Source organism: Musa acuminata, chromosome BXJ2-2 (assembly GCF_036884655.1).
Source record: "Musa acuminata AAA Group cultivar baxijiao chromosome BXJ2-2, Cavendish_Baxijiao_AAA, whole genome shotgun sequence".
NCBI classification, from domain to species: domain Eukaryota; kingdom Viridiplantae; phylum Streptophyta; class Magnoliopsida; order Zingiberales; family Musaceae; genus Musa; species Musa acuminata.
In genome coordinates this window covers 29671958-29690211 of record NC_088339.1, presented here as the reverse complement: position 1 = coordinate 29690211, position 18254 = coordinate 29671958, and the positions used below count along the sequence as shown (strand labels likewise).

Below are 18254 nucleotides of genomic sequence, written 5' to 3'. Positions count from 1 at the left end.
GTGGTCAAACCGGAGGGCTTTCCCGAACCTCGAGGCCTTGTCGCTCACCCGGTTTCGTCTTCGGTTGGGGTGGATCGGCTCGTCGGAATCCTAGAGTCGTCTGGCCCAGTAGGATCCACAGATACTATTGGTCAGCAGTTGTGCCTCGAAAGCCTGAAGGCCGGAGGATAGAGACGAAGGAAACGTGACCGGAGCAACGGCTGTCACCACCATCCCCGACGCAAGAACACTTGTTGAATCTACTCGATCCTTAAACTTAGCAGACGCCACGCAGAGACATCTCATTGCAGCATTACAAGCATGCAGACGTGTAATGGAGTACTCCACTTAAACTTGGATTATGTTGTCTCGGATGGACCTGAGTCAGGACAGAAGGTGCACGAGGGGAGTCGTCATCCTCCTCCCACCCATTGCAAGCCAAAACCCTAGCTAGCTTTGTCATGCGTTGCTGAGAACGAGACATTATGAGCTGAGGTTGAGTGGTAGTCAGGCATCGTGCACACTTTGGATGCTGTTTATACATACAGCCGCTTGAAATCACATCACCTCGTGATGCATCAGAATTGATTGGGGTTGGTAGGCAAGCTAACTGTTGACGATGATGATATTGACGAGAGGAAGTGGAGGAGGGTTAGGCCATGTGGGTTTCTTGATGCGTGCTCGGATCAGATTGACAATCTGAAGTAAGAAATCATGAATTAGACGACGACTTGGGAGAAGAGTCTCCCCTTTCACATCAATTTGCTGATTGATTGATGGGTAAGTGGAAACTGCAGAGAGAAGTGGATGGATGGATGGATGGAGGGGAGGAGGAGACGTCGGTATTAGCTCCAAGGAACACTTCCCTCCTTGAATCAGGGGCTCGATCAACCCCACCAGCCGTGCGCATGCAACCAGGGCTCAAATCTATGTGGTTAGTAGCATGAGGGACCTCAACATGGTCTTACTTGGAAGGAAGAACCACCACTTGTCTCTTTGCCACCTACTCTCCGTTATTGTAAGATAATAAAGTGTTTTATTTAATTATATATATATATATATATGTAATTTTAAGTTTATAATTCAATGGACGAATCATTACCGTTCGACATAAAGAAGAAAGTGATAAATATTTAAACGATAATAGATTCAGTGATAAATCATTCGACTCATTCGGATGTAAATTATGAACATCGAAAGAAAAAAATACATTTTATTTTTATAATTTTATAATTATATTTTTTTATTAAATATCTGAAATACTTGATAATTAATTATCTATCATTTTATATTATATTATAATATTTTTTGAGATCATTAAAAATATTATAACTGAATTGAAAAAAATTATGGGGGTATTATAGGTATAAGAAAATAATTATTATTAGAAAATTACGAAAATGAGATATATATATATATATATATATATATATATATATATATATATATATTTTTTTTTTTTTTCACTGTATCCAAGATTATAGGAGGTTAAAAAAAAAAAGTGATATATGAATATGATAATATTAGAAAAATGCTATAAATGTGCGACGCCAATTGGCAATCTCTCCACGCTATTTGTCTTCATCGTGTCACCCTTTCTCCCTCGGCGAGCGGAAAGGGCGAGTAGAACGCACCATCTTCATCAATATAACGCCACCCAATTGCCTCTTAAACCTTCCTAAAACACATCGACTCCCTTCCCCCCACCCCCCATGGCCTCGTACTGCAAGGAGCGTACATTACCTCTCCTCCTCGTCTTCTTCCTCCTCGCACCGGTCCTGCAGGCCAGACTAGTGCTCCACATGGGGATGGACACGGTTCGACCCTCCAAAGCCGATCCACTGCACCACGTTCTCCCCAGAAGAAGCTCGCCGCCATCTTCCCCAGTCAGAAGCGGCCATGGAGCAAACCATAACGTCGTCAAACCCATGCTGGACTCCGTCCCCAGCCCCGGCGTCGGCCATTAGCTGCTTCATCAGATTCTTCTTCTTCTTCTTCTTCTTCTTCTTCTTCTTCTTCTTTCTTGTGGGACAGATTCGAGGACATTCCATTCATAGGTTTTGTAGGACAAGCATAGTTTTCCTTGCATTGGATTGACTCGATGTGATTGAGCACACGCATGCAGAAGAGGGATGAGAAGAAGTGTGTGTGTGTGCACGCGTAAGATAATACGATCAACCATTTGTGTCTTCTTGGTGCCATTTTATATATGATATGACATTGTTGATCACAGTTGCGTGCATACATGCATAACCCAAAGCATTCGAGGTGGCAACAATGATTTCATGCCATGGCTGTACGTTCTACCTAAAAGCGTCTTCTCAGCACTGTTTGACTTGAGCATGACGACGAAGAAGGATCCAATGGCTTATGCAGACTTTCCACATTTTTTGGGGGCGAGCTTTCAATGATGAAAAGAAGATTGATGTGAGCTGTAGGTAAGCTAATTGTCATGTCCTGTACATGAAAGAACTGAACCCTCATCCTAAAACAACAAAGTCAACAAAGCATTAGTCTCTTCAACCACTAATCTATTCTTCCTGTCATCATTGGTGGAAAAATACCAACCATCAGATTCTACCTTCCTTAGATCATGAACGAGAATTAAATTCTTAGAACAGTACGTTGAACTCGTCGAGGATTTGAAGCCATCAAATTCGATTAGGGGGAAAGTTAGGAAAGATAGTGTTTCTTTTAGGTTCGTTTCAAAGTTGTCTCCTTCAAACCATATATGTCAGGTAAAACTTATCATATCAAATTTGATCGAGTGAAGATTCACTTGGAAATTTGATGCAGATGAGTTAACCATATATTTCTCGATATGCAATGCACTCATCCATGATCTAAGCATCAAAGTATTGATGCATTTTAATCGAGTGAAACATCTCCCTTATGCATTATGCATCTATCCTAAATAAAAAATCCAAAATGTTTGATACATTCTAACTATGAAATATATCCTTGCATGCAATGCATCCATCAAATAATCTTACATCCAAATAAGACTGCATGAGCACAGGATAGACTTACTATCGATGCCAAAACATTTGGAGAGACTGATTAATCTTCTATATGTGATTTTAAAATATGAACTCGATCAACTTTATCATCCTGAATTGATGATCATAATTGACGCTAATCAAAATTACTTAGACAAACGACAATCATTATGACCAAAATATCACATTATGAGAGTATAAATCCAAGTGTATCTGCTCGATTAAATATCCCATATCTGAAACAGAATTAAATCAAATCATCATCATCGCCGTCATTTAAGCTAATCGTGGCGCATTACGCTCGAGCAAGAATAAATACTACGTCTACCCAACAGGCCAACGAGTCCTATTCCTATTTGAGGAATACGCTGGACCCACCCGTGATTCCATAATTGGTTCCAATCACAGGAAGGTATGCGCGCGTGCGTGCCGTCTTCGAGTAGGAGAAGCATTTGGCGTCAATCGCAAGGAGGTAGGTGAGCGTGAGAAGCGTATACGAGTACGACTACTTAAGGCCTCTACCGCTTATATACTTCTCGTCCCCCTGAACGGAACGACCTCGTAGGATTCTGCGGCGCGGCTGCGATCGGAAGGGTAGGAGGAGTCGAAGGCGCCGAGCGATATCGAATCGATGGGGTGCGGCGGTTCCTCGCGGAAGAAAGCCCAAGGTTTGATCTCCTCCACCCCGTATGAGACGTTTATGGTCGCTGTTTTAGGCATCCCTTCTATTGTATTCTTTCTTGCCCGCGATATAGTCCGGGATCTCCTTCCGATCAATACCGATTGCCGTCGGTGTGAGTCTCGGTGGATCGGTAGGTGGCTGCCACCGGTTGCAATTGGATTGTCCTCGCTCTGGCAAGCAAAGAGGAGGTGTTGGTGGCTGAAGTGATTTCCATCTCGCTCTTGCAACCACTGGAGGAGAGAAGTGGCATTAGCCGCATTCTCAATTTCACCTACAGAGCGTAGTGCTCTGTCGAGGCCCTAATTTGTTTCATCGCGATTGCTCGATTGAGTGGCAATATCATGCGCTGCTTCTCCTCGTTGGTCATTCGATCGTACGCTTTGGTGGGGCATTCTCGTCATGTGTAGCATCCATTCAATATATACACTTTTCATCCATTTAAGTCTCGCGTTGTTGTTTTGATTGCTTTGATGTTAAACCCTCGACTTACTGTCAAGGAGATTAGAAAAGATGGGGTTTTGATGGAAGGCCCATCAGTGGATGTTGGAGGCGGTTCTCCATGGATCGCACGGCTCCGTTTATTCTCACTGGGAAACATACTAATAGTTCCTCCATATTCACAAAGCAGCAGTGGCGAGTATTGCATGAGGATGAAATCAACAATGCAGCTAGTAAACAATGAGATTATCCCTGTGTTAATCAGGTCCTTAGATGCGTCACTCCAGGTGACGCATGTTAGTTCTCTGAGAATTGGCTATTAACAACCCTCGCTTTGAGACACTTGATGTGATTATGTCAATTATTGGACATTTTCCTGGAGGAGCAGTTTTTCTGTAAAATTTAACATCTGTATTACCATGAACATTCCTCGTGATATATATTTTTAGGCATCGTCATTTGTTATTCCACATGAACACTTATGTTAAGATCTTTGCTTTGTAAACAAAATTACTCTGATTATCCAATACTACTCTGAAAACAGAGAGCAGAGGGAGAGAAAATCACTGTCTGCTGTCACGGCCTGTTGACAATGAGATTTATTGGAGTACATGACTGCATGTAATTGTTTTTTCTTGGTTGATCTGCAGATTTCTAAATCTTCTCCTTGCATATGTTGATTGATGTATTATTGCTTCTCCAAGTCTTGATCCCAAAGGAATTTTGACCATGGTCACATTTTTTTAATTGCTCAGGCTTTGAGATTCTTTTTCTTCACACTGATAAATTGTGTTACTTATCCTGAATTAGATATTATCTCACAAATAATTGGTTTTTGTCTCCATAATTTCTTATAATTGAAACATTTCAATGGTTATACTTGACAGAGATATTAGGACAGATAACTTGGGTTCATTGCTTTGGGTGACCATTTACATCCTTTTGTTATAAGCGGATTTCACTATGTACCAAATATTAATATCCTCTTTGGCCAATACACCGAAAGTTGTTTCAGATAATATCAAATCTTTTTTTTTCTTATTGTATTCTTTGGATGAATATTGTGTACTTTAATTCTTGCAGAGATAAATAAGAAACTCAAAAAGCCAGAGGCCTGGACGCATGCACAGCCATTGACAGAAGCACAGCTTAAAAAAATGCGTGAAGAGTTTTGGGACACTGCCCCTTATTACGGCGGTGAAAAAGGTGCCTATTTTATCTTCCTTGCTTTAAGATCTTATATTAGGTGTTCTTCCATGTTAGTGTCTAGAATAGACGATTATTGTTTCATGAATTTCTTTTCAAAAGATAATCAATGTTTTATAAAATGAATCCATAAAAACATTCCAGGAGACAAGATGGAATATTTTTCCCGTTTACTTTATAATTCCATCACACTTGTGGATGGTCCTTGTAAATGTAAATGAATATTAGAAAATGATTTTATTTTCTATTGTTAAGGTTATATTTAGCACAATCCTGTCTTTTGAAATATCAAGCTACTCTATGCTCTTCTGATTTTCATTTCTCAATTTCCAATGCATCAAATATGCAAACATATGTTCTTGTCTATCAGGGAAGTATCTTTGATTTGGACCTTGACTTAAAGTTTTCAAAAACCATCTCTCTTTCATTCTGCATTGAAATGTCATAGGTCCTTACCAATTAGAAATTACTAATGTTGTCACTATTTTTGTGCAATGATAGAGATTTGGGATGCCCTTCGAGCTGCAGCAGAAAGTGATCTAAAATTTGCACAAACAATAGTTGACAGTGCAGGAATTGTTGTTACGAGTGCTGACATGACAACCTGTTATGATGAGAGAGGTTGGTAGTATGTATTCTTCACATTTTTCTTTCTTCTAGAGTGCTAAAACTGATACATCAAATTGTCTCTCAGGTGCAAAATATGAACTTCCCAAGTTTGTTCTGAGCGAGCCAATCAATCTTATTCGAGATAGTTGATTATTCAGTATGGAAGAGCTCAACCTATAGAAGTTACCGTACATCCCTTAGATTAGTCTCTCTACATATTTACTGGAAGTAAAATTGCAGCTTCCATAGTGAGATTTGACATTAATATGTTTAAACCTTAGCCCCTGTTGGGATAAAAAGAAGTCACCAAATTGATGAAGATGCTTTACTTTTTTCTTATATCAATTTTCTATTTCTCTCGGGCTATTTTCTGTGTTATGAATGTGCTACTATGGTTTACTTATAATATCTTCAACATCCCACAAAACTGTTCAAATTGACTGATTGACACTGGCCAAGTATTTTGTAGTGATATTTAAATCTCTCGTTAAATAGTTTTGACGTAAATAAGATATTGAAAAAAGTTGTCTGATTCTCTGTGCATCTTATTTCAACATTACACCAACATTAAGAGGGTTGGTGCAAAGTGAAGCTTGTTGTCTTTCGTTCCTGTATTCATAGCAGAGAGGAAGGTGGCTGGTTGTTGCATTGCATGATACTTTTAGCAGTTTTTATACCCAAAAAAAAAACTGTCAGTAGCAATGAAATTTATTCTCTTTAGGACTCCCTGAATGCCTGGGAAACATCTTTATGGTGATGATTAATTGCAATTGATTACCAAAAAGATACATTTATACTTATTCCCTCTTTTGTTGTATGCTTGCTAGTCTTTCTTTCTTTTGCATAAATGGGTTGTTGGAATATGCCTTTTGGCTTTTAAAAGTTATTCTAGATGTCCCAAACTAAGAACATATAGGTTACTGTTAAATGATGTTTGCCTATAAAGGTTTCTAGCTCTCGGATGCTGGATATAATTCCATTGGACACTTTTGTTCTTTTTGTTCATCGTGACTGTTATATCTATTGCTGCAGAATTATCATGCAATTAATCTTCTTTATCTGTATCCATTGTTTTTGTATTGCTTTTGTGGTCAACACATTAGGTTGTCAAAATCAGGCCACAGTGTTGCCAAGCTACTGTCATTAATTCATTATTTCCTTATGTTCTTTGCTAATTGTATTCTATTATTCATGTTTGTGGTGAACAGGTGTAAGTTTCAATATGTTACAGATTTCTATCTACAGATTTCATATTTTCTTGCCTTTGTGCATCTTGGTGCATTATCTCTCTTTTATAAACAGTGTTTTTAAAATGTATGGACTACAAGATTACAGTTAAAATCCTGTTCATTCCTCCAACTAGCAAAAGTTGGAAAAGACATCAGCTAGGGTTCCTTCCTATCAGAATAATTTGTACTTGACCTCCTATTTAGATGCTTTTATTGGGTTACTACTATCACCAACAAACAAATTTGTATTCTACCTTTGATCTTTGAGGATCACTACAAAAGCACATTGATTTCTGTCACTGCTAATCCACATCTGAATTCCAAAGTGAAGGTGCAATTTGGTACTTATGTTGTTGAGATTTTTTGTTTTGGCTGGTGCATATTTAGGTAGACAAATATTCTCTACAACTTGCACCAGAACAGAACTCCATTGTCTTGACTTGTGGGAGTTCTTGAGCCAGAGAATGACCTATCCTATTTGTTCTTGTCCTAGTTGGACGGTGATAGTGTGAATTATAATTCCTAACATTGTTGCATTAATACTTGGATTTCTAACATGATTGGAGCTGAGATCACTCCATGGCTATCCATGGATCAAACCAACAGCATAGCCAACGCAAATGTCACTTACAACCCTTTACTTGTCCCTACTCCTCCCACCAAATCTTCACCTGCCTTGTTGGACTCATTCCATGCCTCTCGCCATTTCATGGCGTCTGGTCTCGAGGACTTTTCCTCTAGCAAGCAATGTTACACAGTGTGGTGGGCGTGGAAGGTCGGCCACATGACCTTTCATTCATGCTTAGCTCTTAATCCCATGAATCTAATCGAAGGCAGGCGTGGCTTTTGTGACCGGCCGTCGAGTTTGACGTAAGACTCTTTATCAGTATACTTCTCTCCGCCTCCTCTGACGTGTGGCCGACGCAGTGCGTCGACTAGCTTCCAGTTGGCGCTCTTTGAATCAGCAATCTGTGTCTGAAATGTGACTTAGAATACCTAAACTACCCCTCCATGCATTCCTCCGTAAGCATATATAACGTGGAAATTTGTCAGATGTTAATTAGAATACCGAATGTGCCCTTTATGGGCCCTTCTTTATTTCCTCGGCGAGGAAATCAACCCCGCGCGCTTGTCGATCGAGAACCCTAAGAGCCTTCGGCACCCCTAATCGTGAGGATATCCGAGCGATGACCTCCCCGCTCGCGTTCCTCTACGTCCGGCGCCGGCGGTCGCCCCTCGCCGGAGCGTTCTTCGCCCCCGGGGACCTGTCCGGCGCCGCCCTCCTCCACGCCCTCGCCGCCCTCCTCCACGTGCTCTCCGCCGATGTCGCCTGCTGGCCTGCCCGGTCCCAGCGCCGTAACTGCCGGTCCCTCGCCCGCGTGCTCGGGATCCTCGCCATCCTCTTCGATTCCCTTAAGGAATCCTTCGCCCCCTCGCCCTCCTCCCCCCTCCCGCCGCGGTTCCCCCCCTCGGCCGTGCTGTGCCTCCGGGAGCTCTACATCTTTGTCTACAGAGCCAAGCTCCTCCTGGAGTACTGCTCCCAGTCGAGCCGGCTCTGGCTTCTGATACGGAGCCCCCAGATCTCGGGCTACTTCCACGACCTCTCCCAGGAGCTGGCCACGCTGCTCGAAGTCCTCCCCGTTGACGACCTCCGCCTCGCCGCCGACGTCCGCGAGCAGATCGAGCTCCTCCGGCGGCAGTGCCGGCGATCCAAGCTCTGCCTCGACCCCAACGAGGAGGATCTCCGACAAAAGATCCAATCTTTCTTGGGTCAGTTCGAGACCAGGAAGGCACCGGATCCTGTGGAGCTTCGGAACACTTTCTTCGACCGGCTGGGAATCCGTGACGCCAGGGCTTGCCGGAAGGAGATCGAATTCCTGGAAGAACATATCTTTAATCAGGAAGAAGACGTCGATACGTCCGTCATCAGCGGGGTAATTGCGCTCACGCGGTATTGCAGATTCTTGCTGTTTGGATTCCAAGAAATGGAGGTCGAGAGGCCCTTCAGCGACCAGGGTAAGATATCGAGGAAGCGATTGGTGAGTCAGGGGAGCAGTGTGAGCCAGGGGAGCGGCGATTTCTCGCTGACGATCCCCAAGGACTTCTGCTGCCCGATCTCGCTCGATCTGATGAAAGACCCGGTGGTCGTCTCTACTGGCCAGACGTACGATCGTGCTTCCATCACTCAGTGGATCGAAGAAGGGCATCGCACTTGCCCTAACTCAGGCCAAACTCTTTCGAACAATCGCCTTATCCCGAACAGAGCTCTTAGAAGCTTGATCTCCCAGTGGTGTGCCGCTTACGGAATCCCACACGAAACCCCCGATGGCGCTGATGCTTCAGCTGAGAGCATCGTGGCAGCATGCACTAGCAAGGCGGCAACTGAAGCAAACAGAGCCACCGCAAGAATCTTAGTGCAGCAGCTGTCGGTCGGTTCGCAGGAATTGAAGGCCGTCGCTGCCCGCGAGCTCCGGCTGCTGGCGAAGACCGGGAGGGAGAACAGGTCTTTCATTGCGGAGGCAGGGGCCATCCCCCTTCTCTGCCGCCTCTTCCGGTCGACGAACCTGATGGCCCAACAGAACGCGGTGACCGCGATGCTAAACATATCCATTCACGACGACAACAAGAGCCGGATCGTGGAGGAGGAAGGATGCCTGAGATTGATCGTTCACGTTCTGAGGCATGGGTTGACCGGCGAGGCAAGGGAGAACGCGGCGGCCACATTGTTCAGCCTGTCTGCCGTGCACGACTTCAAGAAAACGATCGTGGACGAGGAGGGTGCTGTGGTCGGACTGGTCAATTTGCTGATGCAGGGAAGCCAAAGAGGGAAGAAGGATGCAGTGATGGCGCTGTTCAATCTTTCGACTCACTTGGACACCTGGTCTCGGATGCTGGAATTGGGGGCGGTGTCGGCGCTGCTCGAAGCACTGAAAGACGAGAGCGTCGCCGAAGAGGCCTTAGGAGCTTTGGCATTGCTCATGAGGCAGCCCGTGGTGGCACAGGCAGTCGGGAGTGAGGACGCTGCGATCGCCAGCCTGTTGGAGATGATGAGGAGGGGAACCCCAAAGAGGAAGGAGAACGCGGTGGCAGCGCTGCATGAGATGTGCCAGCGTGGTGGTCTGCCTGTGACGCAGAAGGTGGCCAAGACGCCGATGTTGGGCGGGTTGATCCAGACCATCCTGTTCACGGGGACGAAAAGGGCCAGAAGAAAGGCGGCGTTGCTTGCTAGGATGTGCCAGAGGTGTGACTCGCCGGCGGCCATGGTATATGGGAATGAATGGAGTCCGAGCCGCGCGTTGGCGAGAAGCAGCTCCTCGAGAGGTACGAGCTTCCGAAGCGGGGATGTGTCGGTTTCCATGTCCAGGGCTGTTCGAGTACCTGTGCTATAGCTTGGATGCTAGTAATGCGGTTTCCATGTACATCGTTCCTGTAAGTTCATTGGAAGAATTGTTGAAAGAAGATGAATCGAAATACTGTTCTACACAACACATGATCTATAAATTATGGTGAAATGATTTGAAACAGAGCTCACAAGCCCGCTGGTGGATTACTGTGCTGTTCACTGGTGTGATAGCAGGAAAGGAGGAGCGGACATCGGTTGCTGTTCGTTTCCGAACTACTTTTTACCAAAACACCCCCCAACACCCCCACAAAAAAACCCCACACACGTGACAATCACGTGCGGTTTTTATTGGATGCTATAAATCGAGCATAGGCTGTCTCCCTTGCGGATAGGGACGATTACTTTTGCTGGGGGGAGATGATGACGCAGGCGCTCCTCTTCCCAAACGGCAGCCTCCGCTCGCCTGCCGCTTTCTTTCCGCCGCCTCTGAAGCTTGGGCATCCCAGATCGATCTACGGGGCAGGTAAAGCCCTGTGTTCCGCCACCCTGTTTGCGCTGCTCCTGTGTCGTCTGCTGCTGAGATTGTTCCTTTCGTTAAAGGAACATAAACAAGAACTACCATCAGCAGGATGGCGCTATCGTTGTGGATTCTGGATTGTTGATGCTTTAGCATAGTCTAGTTGTGATGACCATGCAAATCGAACCGTGTTCCTGCTGATTTCAACTTCCAAATTGCAACATGTTTGCTTTCTTCATGGTGTGTGACATGATAAGTGGCAGAATGCAGGCACCGATCCGAGCCTCCCTCTTCTATGCAATGACCAAATGGAATAGCTTGGATTTGGGGTTGTAAGGGGAAGTGGATCAACGATGGGGTTAAAATGGGCACCCTTGCAATCAAGAAATTTGTGTGTGTGTGTGGAAGCCCAAATCAGGAATACTTCTTCATGATAATAGTAGGACCGCAAAGGACCTCCGTAGATAACATTAGAGGAGCATCTATGAAGAGGAAAAAAATGCTGCTTAATTAGGAAGAATGACCTGCCCAACTAGTAGTAGTCTTCATGGGGGCAACGTTTGACTGTTGGTTCCACCATCATTTTCTTGCCAAATTATGAATCACCTTCGCTTCTCATGCTATCCTATTATGATGAATGGGTAAAGGATACTATTAAATTGGTGCAAAAAGATGGTGCATAACATTTAGTACATTTTTATTTAGATGTCTGGTGCAGTATCGGAAACTAAATTTGTTACACACATCTTAAAGTCTGTAACCTTTAGGTTGTCAGCAGAATGCCTTGTTCATGCTTGAAAAAGATTTAGCTATGTTACTTGCAACTGAGTATCACCTTTTGATGCAGCTTATTGAACTTGGCAGAGATTACAGATGCCGTTCTACACAATGCATCTCAAAGTGGCACATCTCGATTTCCCATATTGAGTATTAGATCTGAAGGAAATAGAGGAGGACGTCCTCGGAAAGACACATCTCCTAATAAGACTAGGAAAGAGGCTGATAGGTTGAAGGACCCACCAACATCAAATGTTGAGTCATCAAATGCTGCTAGTCAGGATGAGATAATCGCTTTGTTCAAAAGGATACAGACTTCAATCTCGAAAGGTAGACCAGCTACTCCGAGAAGGAGAAACCTCAAAAGTCAAAAGGAGAAGAAAACTGGTGAACCAATTCCAAAGGATTTCAAACAGGAACAAGTAAGAGGTATGTAAATGCAGAATCATGTGTACTTTACCTTTGATTTTAAATATATGAGTTACTTATTGACACTCTCATACATTTAATTCAGCAAACCTAAATTTCCTAGTAGTTGTTGTAAACTTGTTTCCTTCGCCATAGCTGGGAGGCGGCTAAACAGTTCTACAATGAGGATCTTATGTATCATGCATTTGCTGCTATTTTTACTGTTTATTATTTGTTTGTGTCAACCCAAACTTTTTAATTTTGATTTACGTGGATTAAGTTCCAAGAAAAGATGATGGTGCGCCAGTGTCGGAAAAGAGTAGGCTGTTGGAAGGTTAAACATCCAATAATAATGTGTTCTCTGATGATGCAGAAGTTGCAAGACCACTCTCAAAATTTGTGAAGAAGTCACCTATCCCATCACCTTCATTGGTACAAGATGATAAGGAGGTAGCTGAGGAACAACTGCAATCAGTAATGAGTAACAAAGTGGCCGACAAACAACAGCAGCAGGCACTAACTACAGATAGAGAATCCAATGTGCAGAATCTAGATGAATTGAAGCTCCCCGAGTTGAAAGAACTTGCAAAAAGGAGGGGAATAAAAGGTTACTCAAAGCTGAAGAAAGGAGAAGTGTTACAACTTTTGAAGGGGCTGTCAGAATCCACATGATGAGTTGGAAGCTTCACAAGGACAAGGAGATTTGATGCTAAAGAATCCAAAGATCTTTCAACTGACATAGCTGTTGATTCTTTCAGTTTCTTTACGAGGAATTAGTCTTTTGGTTCATGTGGCTTCATTAGTTTCTTGTTTGACTTGGTTAAATTTAGGTGTCTTTCTTCTCAGTTTCAGTGATTCTTTCTTTGATGTCTTATGTTTTGTTTGAATCAAACAAAGATCTCTCTTTGAACTGGATTGGTTAATGGTTCTTTGTTAATGAGCCACCTTCTGTGACAAGCCCTGTCAAGGATCGTTAACGACTGTTAAATACTATACTTGATATTTTGATGCGTCTCTATTTCTGTCTAATGATCAGATTTGTTGTGAGGAATAGAGGGATATTAATGATATCTGGATTGGTTCAACTTGTTTGAGCCTGCACAAGAAACTCAAGTAGAGTCGAGAGGGTCTCTTCGATGCTCTAATTGACCTGAGAATGGAAAGTAAAAATTTTAAGTTAAGTCAATTAATGATGAATTATTTTAGTATTTCACATTGGGTCGAGGCTTAGATGACTCGATTAATGATCCGACCCTCGATCATCTCGATCTAATATGATGTACGCATACATCATACATAGGAGAGGATCCTTTGTCCCCGATGTGGCATTTTCGTTATTTCAAGCTGCCGTCACGAGCAAACGAGAATTCTAAATAGAATCAGGGTTTCATTCGATCCTCCGCTGAAGCGAGCCGCAGCTGTTCGACTCCTACGCTCGCCCCCGTCTTCGATCTCTCTCTCTCTCTCGCGATGGTTGTCGTCACCCCTCATTCTTTCCTTTCCCCCTTCTCCGTTCCCTCCTCTGAGTGAATCTTTCTTTTTTTCTCCTCCTCTGATCGCAGGGTTCCAAGAAGAAGCTGTCGAACCGGATGCGGGATATCAAGGTCCAGAACCTCGTCCGCAACGTCTCTGTGGCAGAGAGTCGCGATCGCTTCACTAGAGCCGCTAAGGTATGGTCGGAGTCATTTCCTATTTCGATTATGCACTTTATATACGGGTTGATATTTGGTTTCCTTGTCCCAAGTTCTTATTTTGATCGCCCGATTATGTTTTCTACATGGTATGAGGTGAGACCATGCATGATTTGAAATCAATGCTGAAAGTTTTCATCTTTGCGCTTTTATGATTTCTTATCCCTCTGACTCTAGCCTTGGATGACCTTGTGAATCTGCTTTCTGGGTGCAACATCAACATAATGAACAATTTATTTGTTTATTGGAAAGTCTCAGCTGCGTTTGTAACTCTTATAGTTATGTAAATGATTGCTTACTGCACCAGGACGCGTATTTGCTTATATCCTCGTTTCTCAAGTTCATCAGATAAACTAGTCCTAATTGGTAGTTGATCTTTCTCATATGTGTTGCATTATTGATTCCTTTAACTCCATAGTTATAAGAATGCAAGGTTTTGCTTTTCTTAACTTGCAGGTTGTATTGAGTTTATTAGTTGTATCTCCTGTTTCCGCAGCCAATGTAGGTTCTAGAGCAGTTGAGCGGGCAGACACCAGTTTTCTCAAAGGGTACCATTGTTGTTACACACAACAAGTGTCTTAGATGAATAATTTTGAGATTCTTTGTTGATATGCCGACTCCTATGGCTGATACAATTTGGCAGCGAGTTACACTGTCCGGTCGTTTGGTATCAAGCGTAATGAGAAGATTGCATGCTATGTTACAGTCAGAGGTGACAAGGCCATGCAACTTCTGTTGAGCAGACTGAAAGTGAAAGAATATGAGCTGTTGGGGAGAAACTTAAGCAATATTGGTTGCTTTTTTTTTGGTATACAAGAACACATTGATCTTGGGATTAAGTAAGCGATTTTGTTTAGTTGTATTGCTAGTTTTGCTTGGATACCAAAGTATATACTCTAGAAAAATCTGAACCTGTGTTTTAGTATCAATATTAACATTTATGATTCTGTCAGAGTTATTAGCTGCAGTTAATTTCGTTGATGAAGATATTGTCGTTGGAACAACGTGTCTAAGTGTATTATTCTTACCATTAGGGTATAAATAAGATGTTGGGGAATGTGATCAATGTCAATTCCAACTCTGGAAAGCAAGCATAGGCAATCTACATGCAGCTTAGTCAGTGTTTATGTATGTCTATTGTTACTGTTAGGTGGCTGGCTTGGAGAATACTTGATAGCACATATTGTTATCCACTGTCCAATATGGACCTAGTTCCTTTAATATCTAGCTAAGGGCACATGTCAAATTAGAGTTGTTGCAAAAACACACGATTACAATTTCATCAAGTTTGATATGTTACTAGTCCTTGAATAATTTTGTTTGGCATGACCATCAGTTGAACTCTTTGATATGTTAAAGGATCAATTCATTTTTTTTTAAATATTCATGTTTGCTTATTAGTCCTTCTCACTGAATGAGATGTTATTTTACAGATCTGATCCTTCAACTGGTATCTATGGCATGGATTTCTATGTCGTCTTGGAGCGAGCTGGCTATCGTGTGAGCCATCGACACCTATGCAGCATCACAAAGGAGGACGCAATGAAGTGGTTCCAAGTGAAATATGAGGGTGTCATCCTCAACAAGGCTCAGGCAGTCACAGGTCCTTGGAGTTTGGTATGACTGGACCCTGAAAGTTGTTCTACAGATAAATTAGCGCTTGTCTTTTTTTTTTTCTGCATCAGAGTTTTTTTCTTTTTTACACAAAAAGAAAATAAGCTACTGTTCCAATTTTGTGTGACAAAGATATTTGTGCTTTTAGCAGTTGGAGATGTTATTTTGTTGCTAGTGTATGACTTCATTATATATCTGCAGTCTTTGCATGCCTCACAACAAGATGGATAAAGTAATTTCCAGACTATAAAATCTTTTTAGATACACTATAGAGATTGATAGATGATGTTTTTAGTAGGCAACATCAGTGTGACACTTAGGTTACATTAGGAGGATTTTTTAATACATAATTGCATGTGTTTCCAAGCATTTAAGAGGTGCGTATCTTAAATTAGGGTTCCTTGACATGGGAATAAAATGAGGATAATTACAAAGTCAACTCAAGGGCCAATATTTTAGGTGAGAATTGCTTCATGAATAATTTTGGAAGATTTCTTTTTTTTTCTCTGTTGCCAGTGTTGATGAGTATTCTAACAACCAAGAAATTTTAAAATATTCTGTCATCTTTGTGTTGCCATGGAAAGTCATGATATCTGATTCAAGAGATATGTTCCTCAAAAAGGACTACATGAATGAGTAATGGATTCAATCAGATTTTGTTGCTTTTCAAAGTAGAAAGGAACAGAAATTTTGTTTAGAGACTTTATTTGCAAGTGCTATGTATGTATGTATGTATAGAGAGAGAGAGAGAGAGAGAGCACCAGTTTACAGATGTGGTTAGTGAGAACAAGCCGACATGGTGGTTGGAAACACTCCCCAGCACAAGAACTTTATTAATATCTGATACTGGGATAGATCCTCGATGATTAATATACACATGCATGATCCATGTGACATACAAACCTTATCATGGCATGGAAACATCACCAGATCGCAGGAGATGGATTGTCATGAACGGAGAACGGAGAACGGAGATGACACCACGCTCCGGTCATCTTCTACTCTCCCTGCTTCCGTGCCTCTCAATCTTGTCAGCCTCTTCACTTCCGTATCCTGAGAGCTTCCTCCTCTGCCTCTCTTCTACCGCTTCACCCTCCACCGACTGGTCTCGTCTCCTCTACCTCCCCAACAGCCCTTCCTACTTCTCCCTCCTCAATTCCTCCATCCAAAACCTCAGATTCTCTTCCCCTGAAACACCAAAACCCCTCCTCATCATCGCTCCGACTGATGCATCCCAAGTTCAAGCATTGGTCAACTGCTGCAGGGATCACGGCCTGCCGATCCGAGTTCGGAGCGGCGGGCACGACTACGAAGGCTTGTCGTACCGATCCGAGAAGAAGAGCAACTTTGTCTTGGTCGATCTGGCCGACCTCCGGTCGGTGAGCGTCGACGTAGAACACGCCGTGGCTTGGGTGGAAGCTGGAGCCACCGTCGGCGAACTCTACTATAGGATTGCAGAACACAGCGGGACGCTTGGGTTCCCCGCCGGCGTCTGCCCCACGGTCGGCGTCGGCGGCCACCTTAGTGGCGGCGGCTTTGGGCTCTTGTGGCGGAAGTATGGGCTCGCAGCTGATAACGTTTTGGACGCCAAGGTAATCGACGTCGATGGCAGGATCCTGGACAGGGAATCCATGGGCGAGGACCTCTTCTGGGCCACAAGAGGCGGCGGCGGAGCAAGCTTCGGTGTCATCGTCTCTTGGAAGGTCAGATTGGTCCCCGTCCCTGCCACCGTGAGCACGTTCACCGTTCACAGGACGTCGGAGCAGGGAGCAATCGAGCTGATGAACAAATGGCAGAACATTGCTCACCTGCTCCATGACGACCTGCTCCTCCGCGTTAACATAGCCCAAACCGAGGGGGCAAAGAGGAGGGTGGAGGCGGTGTTCATGTCCATGTTTCTTGGAGACTGCGAAGGGCTCCTCCAACACATGGGGCACAGCTTCCCGGAGCTGGGAGTGGAGAGGGACGAGTGCAGAGAGATGACTTGGATCGAGTCTGCAGTACATGCCGCAGGGCACACAAACAGAGAGCCGATAGAGATTCTCACGGACAGAGGATTGCAGCCGAAGATCTTCAACAAAGGCAAGTCTGACTACGTGACAGAGCCCATCCCGGTGACGGGGTGGGAAGCCATCTGGGGTAGGATCTCCGAGGAGAAAGCTGGTTCGATGCGGATTGATCCCTGTGGTGGGAGGATGAGTGAGATAGAAGAGTCACGGACGCCGTATCCTCACAGGAAGGGCAACCTCTTCATCATCCACTACCTTTCTATATGGAAAGATGGTAGTGTTGCAGAATCCAAGCAGCACTTGGATTGGAGCAGGAGGATGTACAGATTCATGACTCCATACGTCTCCAAGCATCCTCGAGCTGCGTATGTCAACTTCAGGGATCTTGACCTGGGAAAGAACGATGGTAGCAGGAGTTACTCTGAGGCGAAGGTTTGGGGTGAGAAGTACTTCAAGAACAACTTTAGGAGGTTGGCCATGGTGAAGGGCGTGGTGGATCCTGGCAACTTTTTCAGCCATGAACAGAGCATCCCACCTCTTGTCGTTGAGACTGAGAAGATGTCACAGTAGATTGGCTCCGAGAGGATGCCATCGATCAGTATCTTGTTATGATCTCAGTGTTTCCTCTACCCACAAATCAGCAATATGCTCCTATCAACCGTGTGTTTGAACTTGACATGTAGAGTTATTGCATATGTTAATAGGATGAGAGAACCGAGAGTACGGTGACAGCTTTGGCTTCTTTCCCACTGC

At 43.7% G+C, this 18254-nt stretch overlaps 4 protein-coding genes across 5 annotated transcripts; all 4 read left to right on the top strand.

Moving 5' to 3' along the window:
- The first annotated feature begins 3514 nt into the window (after positions 1-3514).
- LOC135605022 (uncharacterized) lies at positions 3515-6252 on the top strand. The gene is made up of 4 exons (XM_065094695.1): positions 3515-3646; positions 5182-5304; positions 5806-5925; positions 5999-6252. The coding sequence occupies exons 1-4, from the start codon at positions 3610-3612 to the stop codon at positions 6061-6063; spliced, it is 345 nt and encodes a 114-aa protein (XP_064950767.1). The 5' UTR covers positions 3515-3609; the 3' UTR covers positions 6064-6252.
- A 1999-nt stretch (positions 6253-8251) lies between these two features.
- Positions 8252-13203, top strand: LOC135605932 (U-box domain-containing protein 17-like). 2 transcript variants are annotated; one of them, XM_065096559.1, is made up of 3 exons: positions 8252-11008; positions 11867-12208; positions 12561-13203. In XM_065096559.1, the coding sequence occupies exon 1, from the start codon at positions 8330-8332 to the stop codon at positions 10529-10531; it is 2202 nt and encodes a 733-aa protein (XP_064952631.1). In that variant the 5' UTR covers positions 8252-8329; the 3' UTR covers positions 10532-11008; positions 11867-12208; positions 12561-13203. The 2 variants fall into 2 exon arrangements, with proteins under 2 accessions (XP_064952631.1, XP_064952630.1); XM_065096558.1 differs by having other exon boundaries at positions 11850-12208.
- A 286-nt stretch (positions 13204-13489) lies between these two features.
- Positions 13490-15666, top strand: LOC103975459 (large ribosomal subunit protein uL5z-like). The gene is made up of 5 exons (XM_065096562.1): positions 13490-13660; positions 13750-13857; positions 14384-14426; positions 14522-14717; positions 15312-15666. The coding sequence occupies exons 1-5, from the start codon at positions 13658-13660 to the stop codon at positions 15499-15501; spliced, it is 540 nt and encodes a 179-aa protein (XP_064952634.1). The 5' UTR covers positions 13490-13657; the 3' UTR covers positions 15502-15666.
- A 144-nt stretch (positions 15667-15810) lies between these two features.
- On the top strand, positions 15811-18232 carry LOC135605933 (tetrahydroberberine oxidase-like). Its single transcript, XM_065096560.1, has one exon. The coding sequence runs from the start codon at positions 16374-16376 to the stop codon at positions 18069-18071; it is 1698 nt and encodes a 565-aa protein (XP_064952632.1). The 5' UTR covers positions 15811-16373; the 3' UTR covers positions 18072-18232.
- The last annotated feature ends 22 nt before the right edge of the window (positions 18233-18254 follow it).

What these genes read in the sequence shown, in the direction of transcription:
- LOC135605022 (XM_065094695.1), top strand. Translation starts at nt 3,610, where the DNA reads ATGGGGTGCGGCGGTTCCTCGCGGAAGAAAGCCCAAG. An exon ending in CTCGCGGAAGAAAGCCCAAG is followed by an intron (nt 3,647 to 5,181) that starts GTTTGATCTCCT and finishes TAATTCTTGCAG; the next exon opens with AGATAAATAAGAAACTCAAA. An exon ending in TTATTACGGCGGTGAAAAAG is followed by an intron (nt 5,305 to 5,805) that starts GTGCCTATTTTA and finishes GTGCAATGATAG; the next exon opens with AGATTTGGGATGCCCTTCGA.
- LOC135605932 (XM_065096559.1), top strand. Translation starts at nt 8,330, where the DNA reads ATGACCTCCCCGCTCGCGTTCCTCTACGTCCGGCGCCGGCGGTCGCCC.
- LOC103975459 (XM_065096562.1), top strand. An exon ending in GCTTCACTAGAGCCGCTAAG is followed by an intron (nt 13,858 to 14,383) that starts GTATGGTCGGAG and finishes CAGCCAATGTAG; the next exon opens with GTTCTAGAGCAGTTGAGCGG. An exon ending in GACACCAGTTTTCTCAAAGG is followed by an intron (nt 14,427 to 14,521) that starts GTACCATTGTTG and finishes ACAATTTGGCAG; the next exon opens with CGAGTTACACTGTCCGGTCG.
- LOC135605933 (XM_065096560.1), top strand. Translation starts at nt 16,374, where the DNA reads ATGATCCATGTGACATACAAACCTTATCATGGCATGGAAACATCACCA.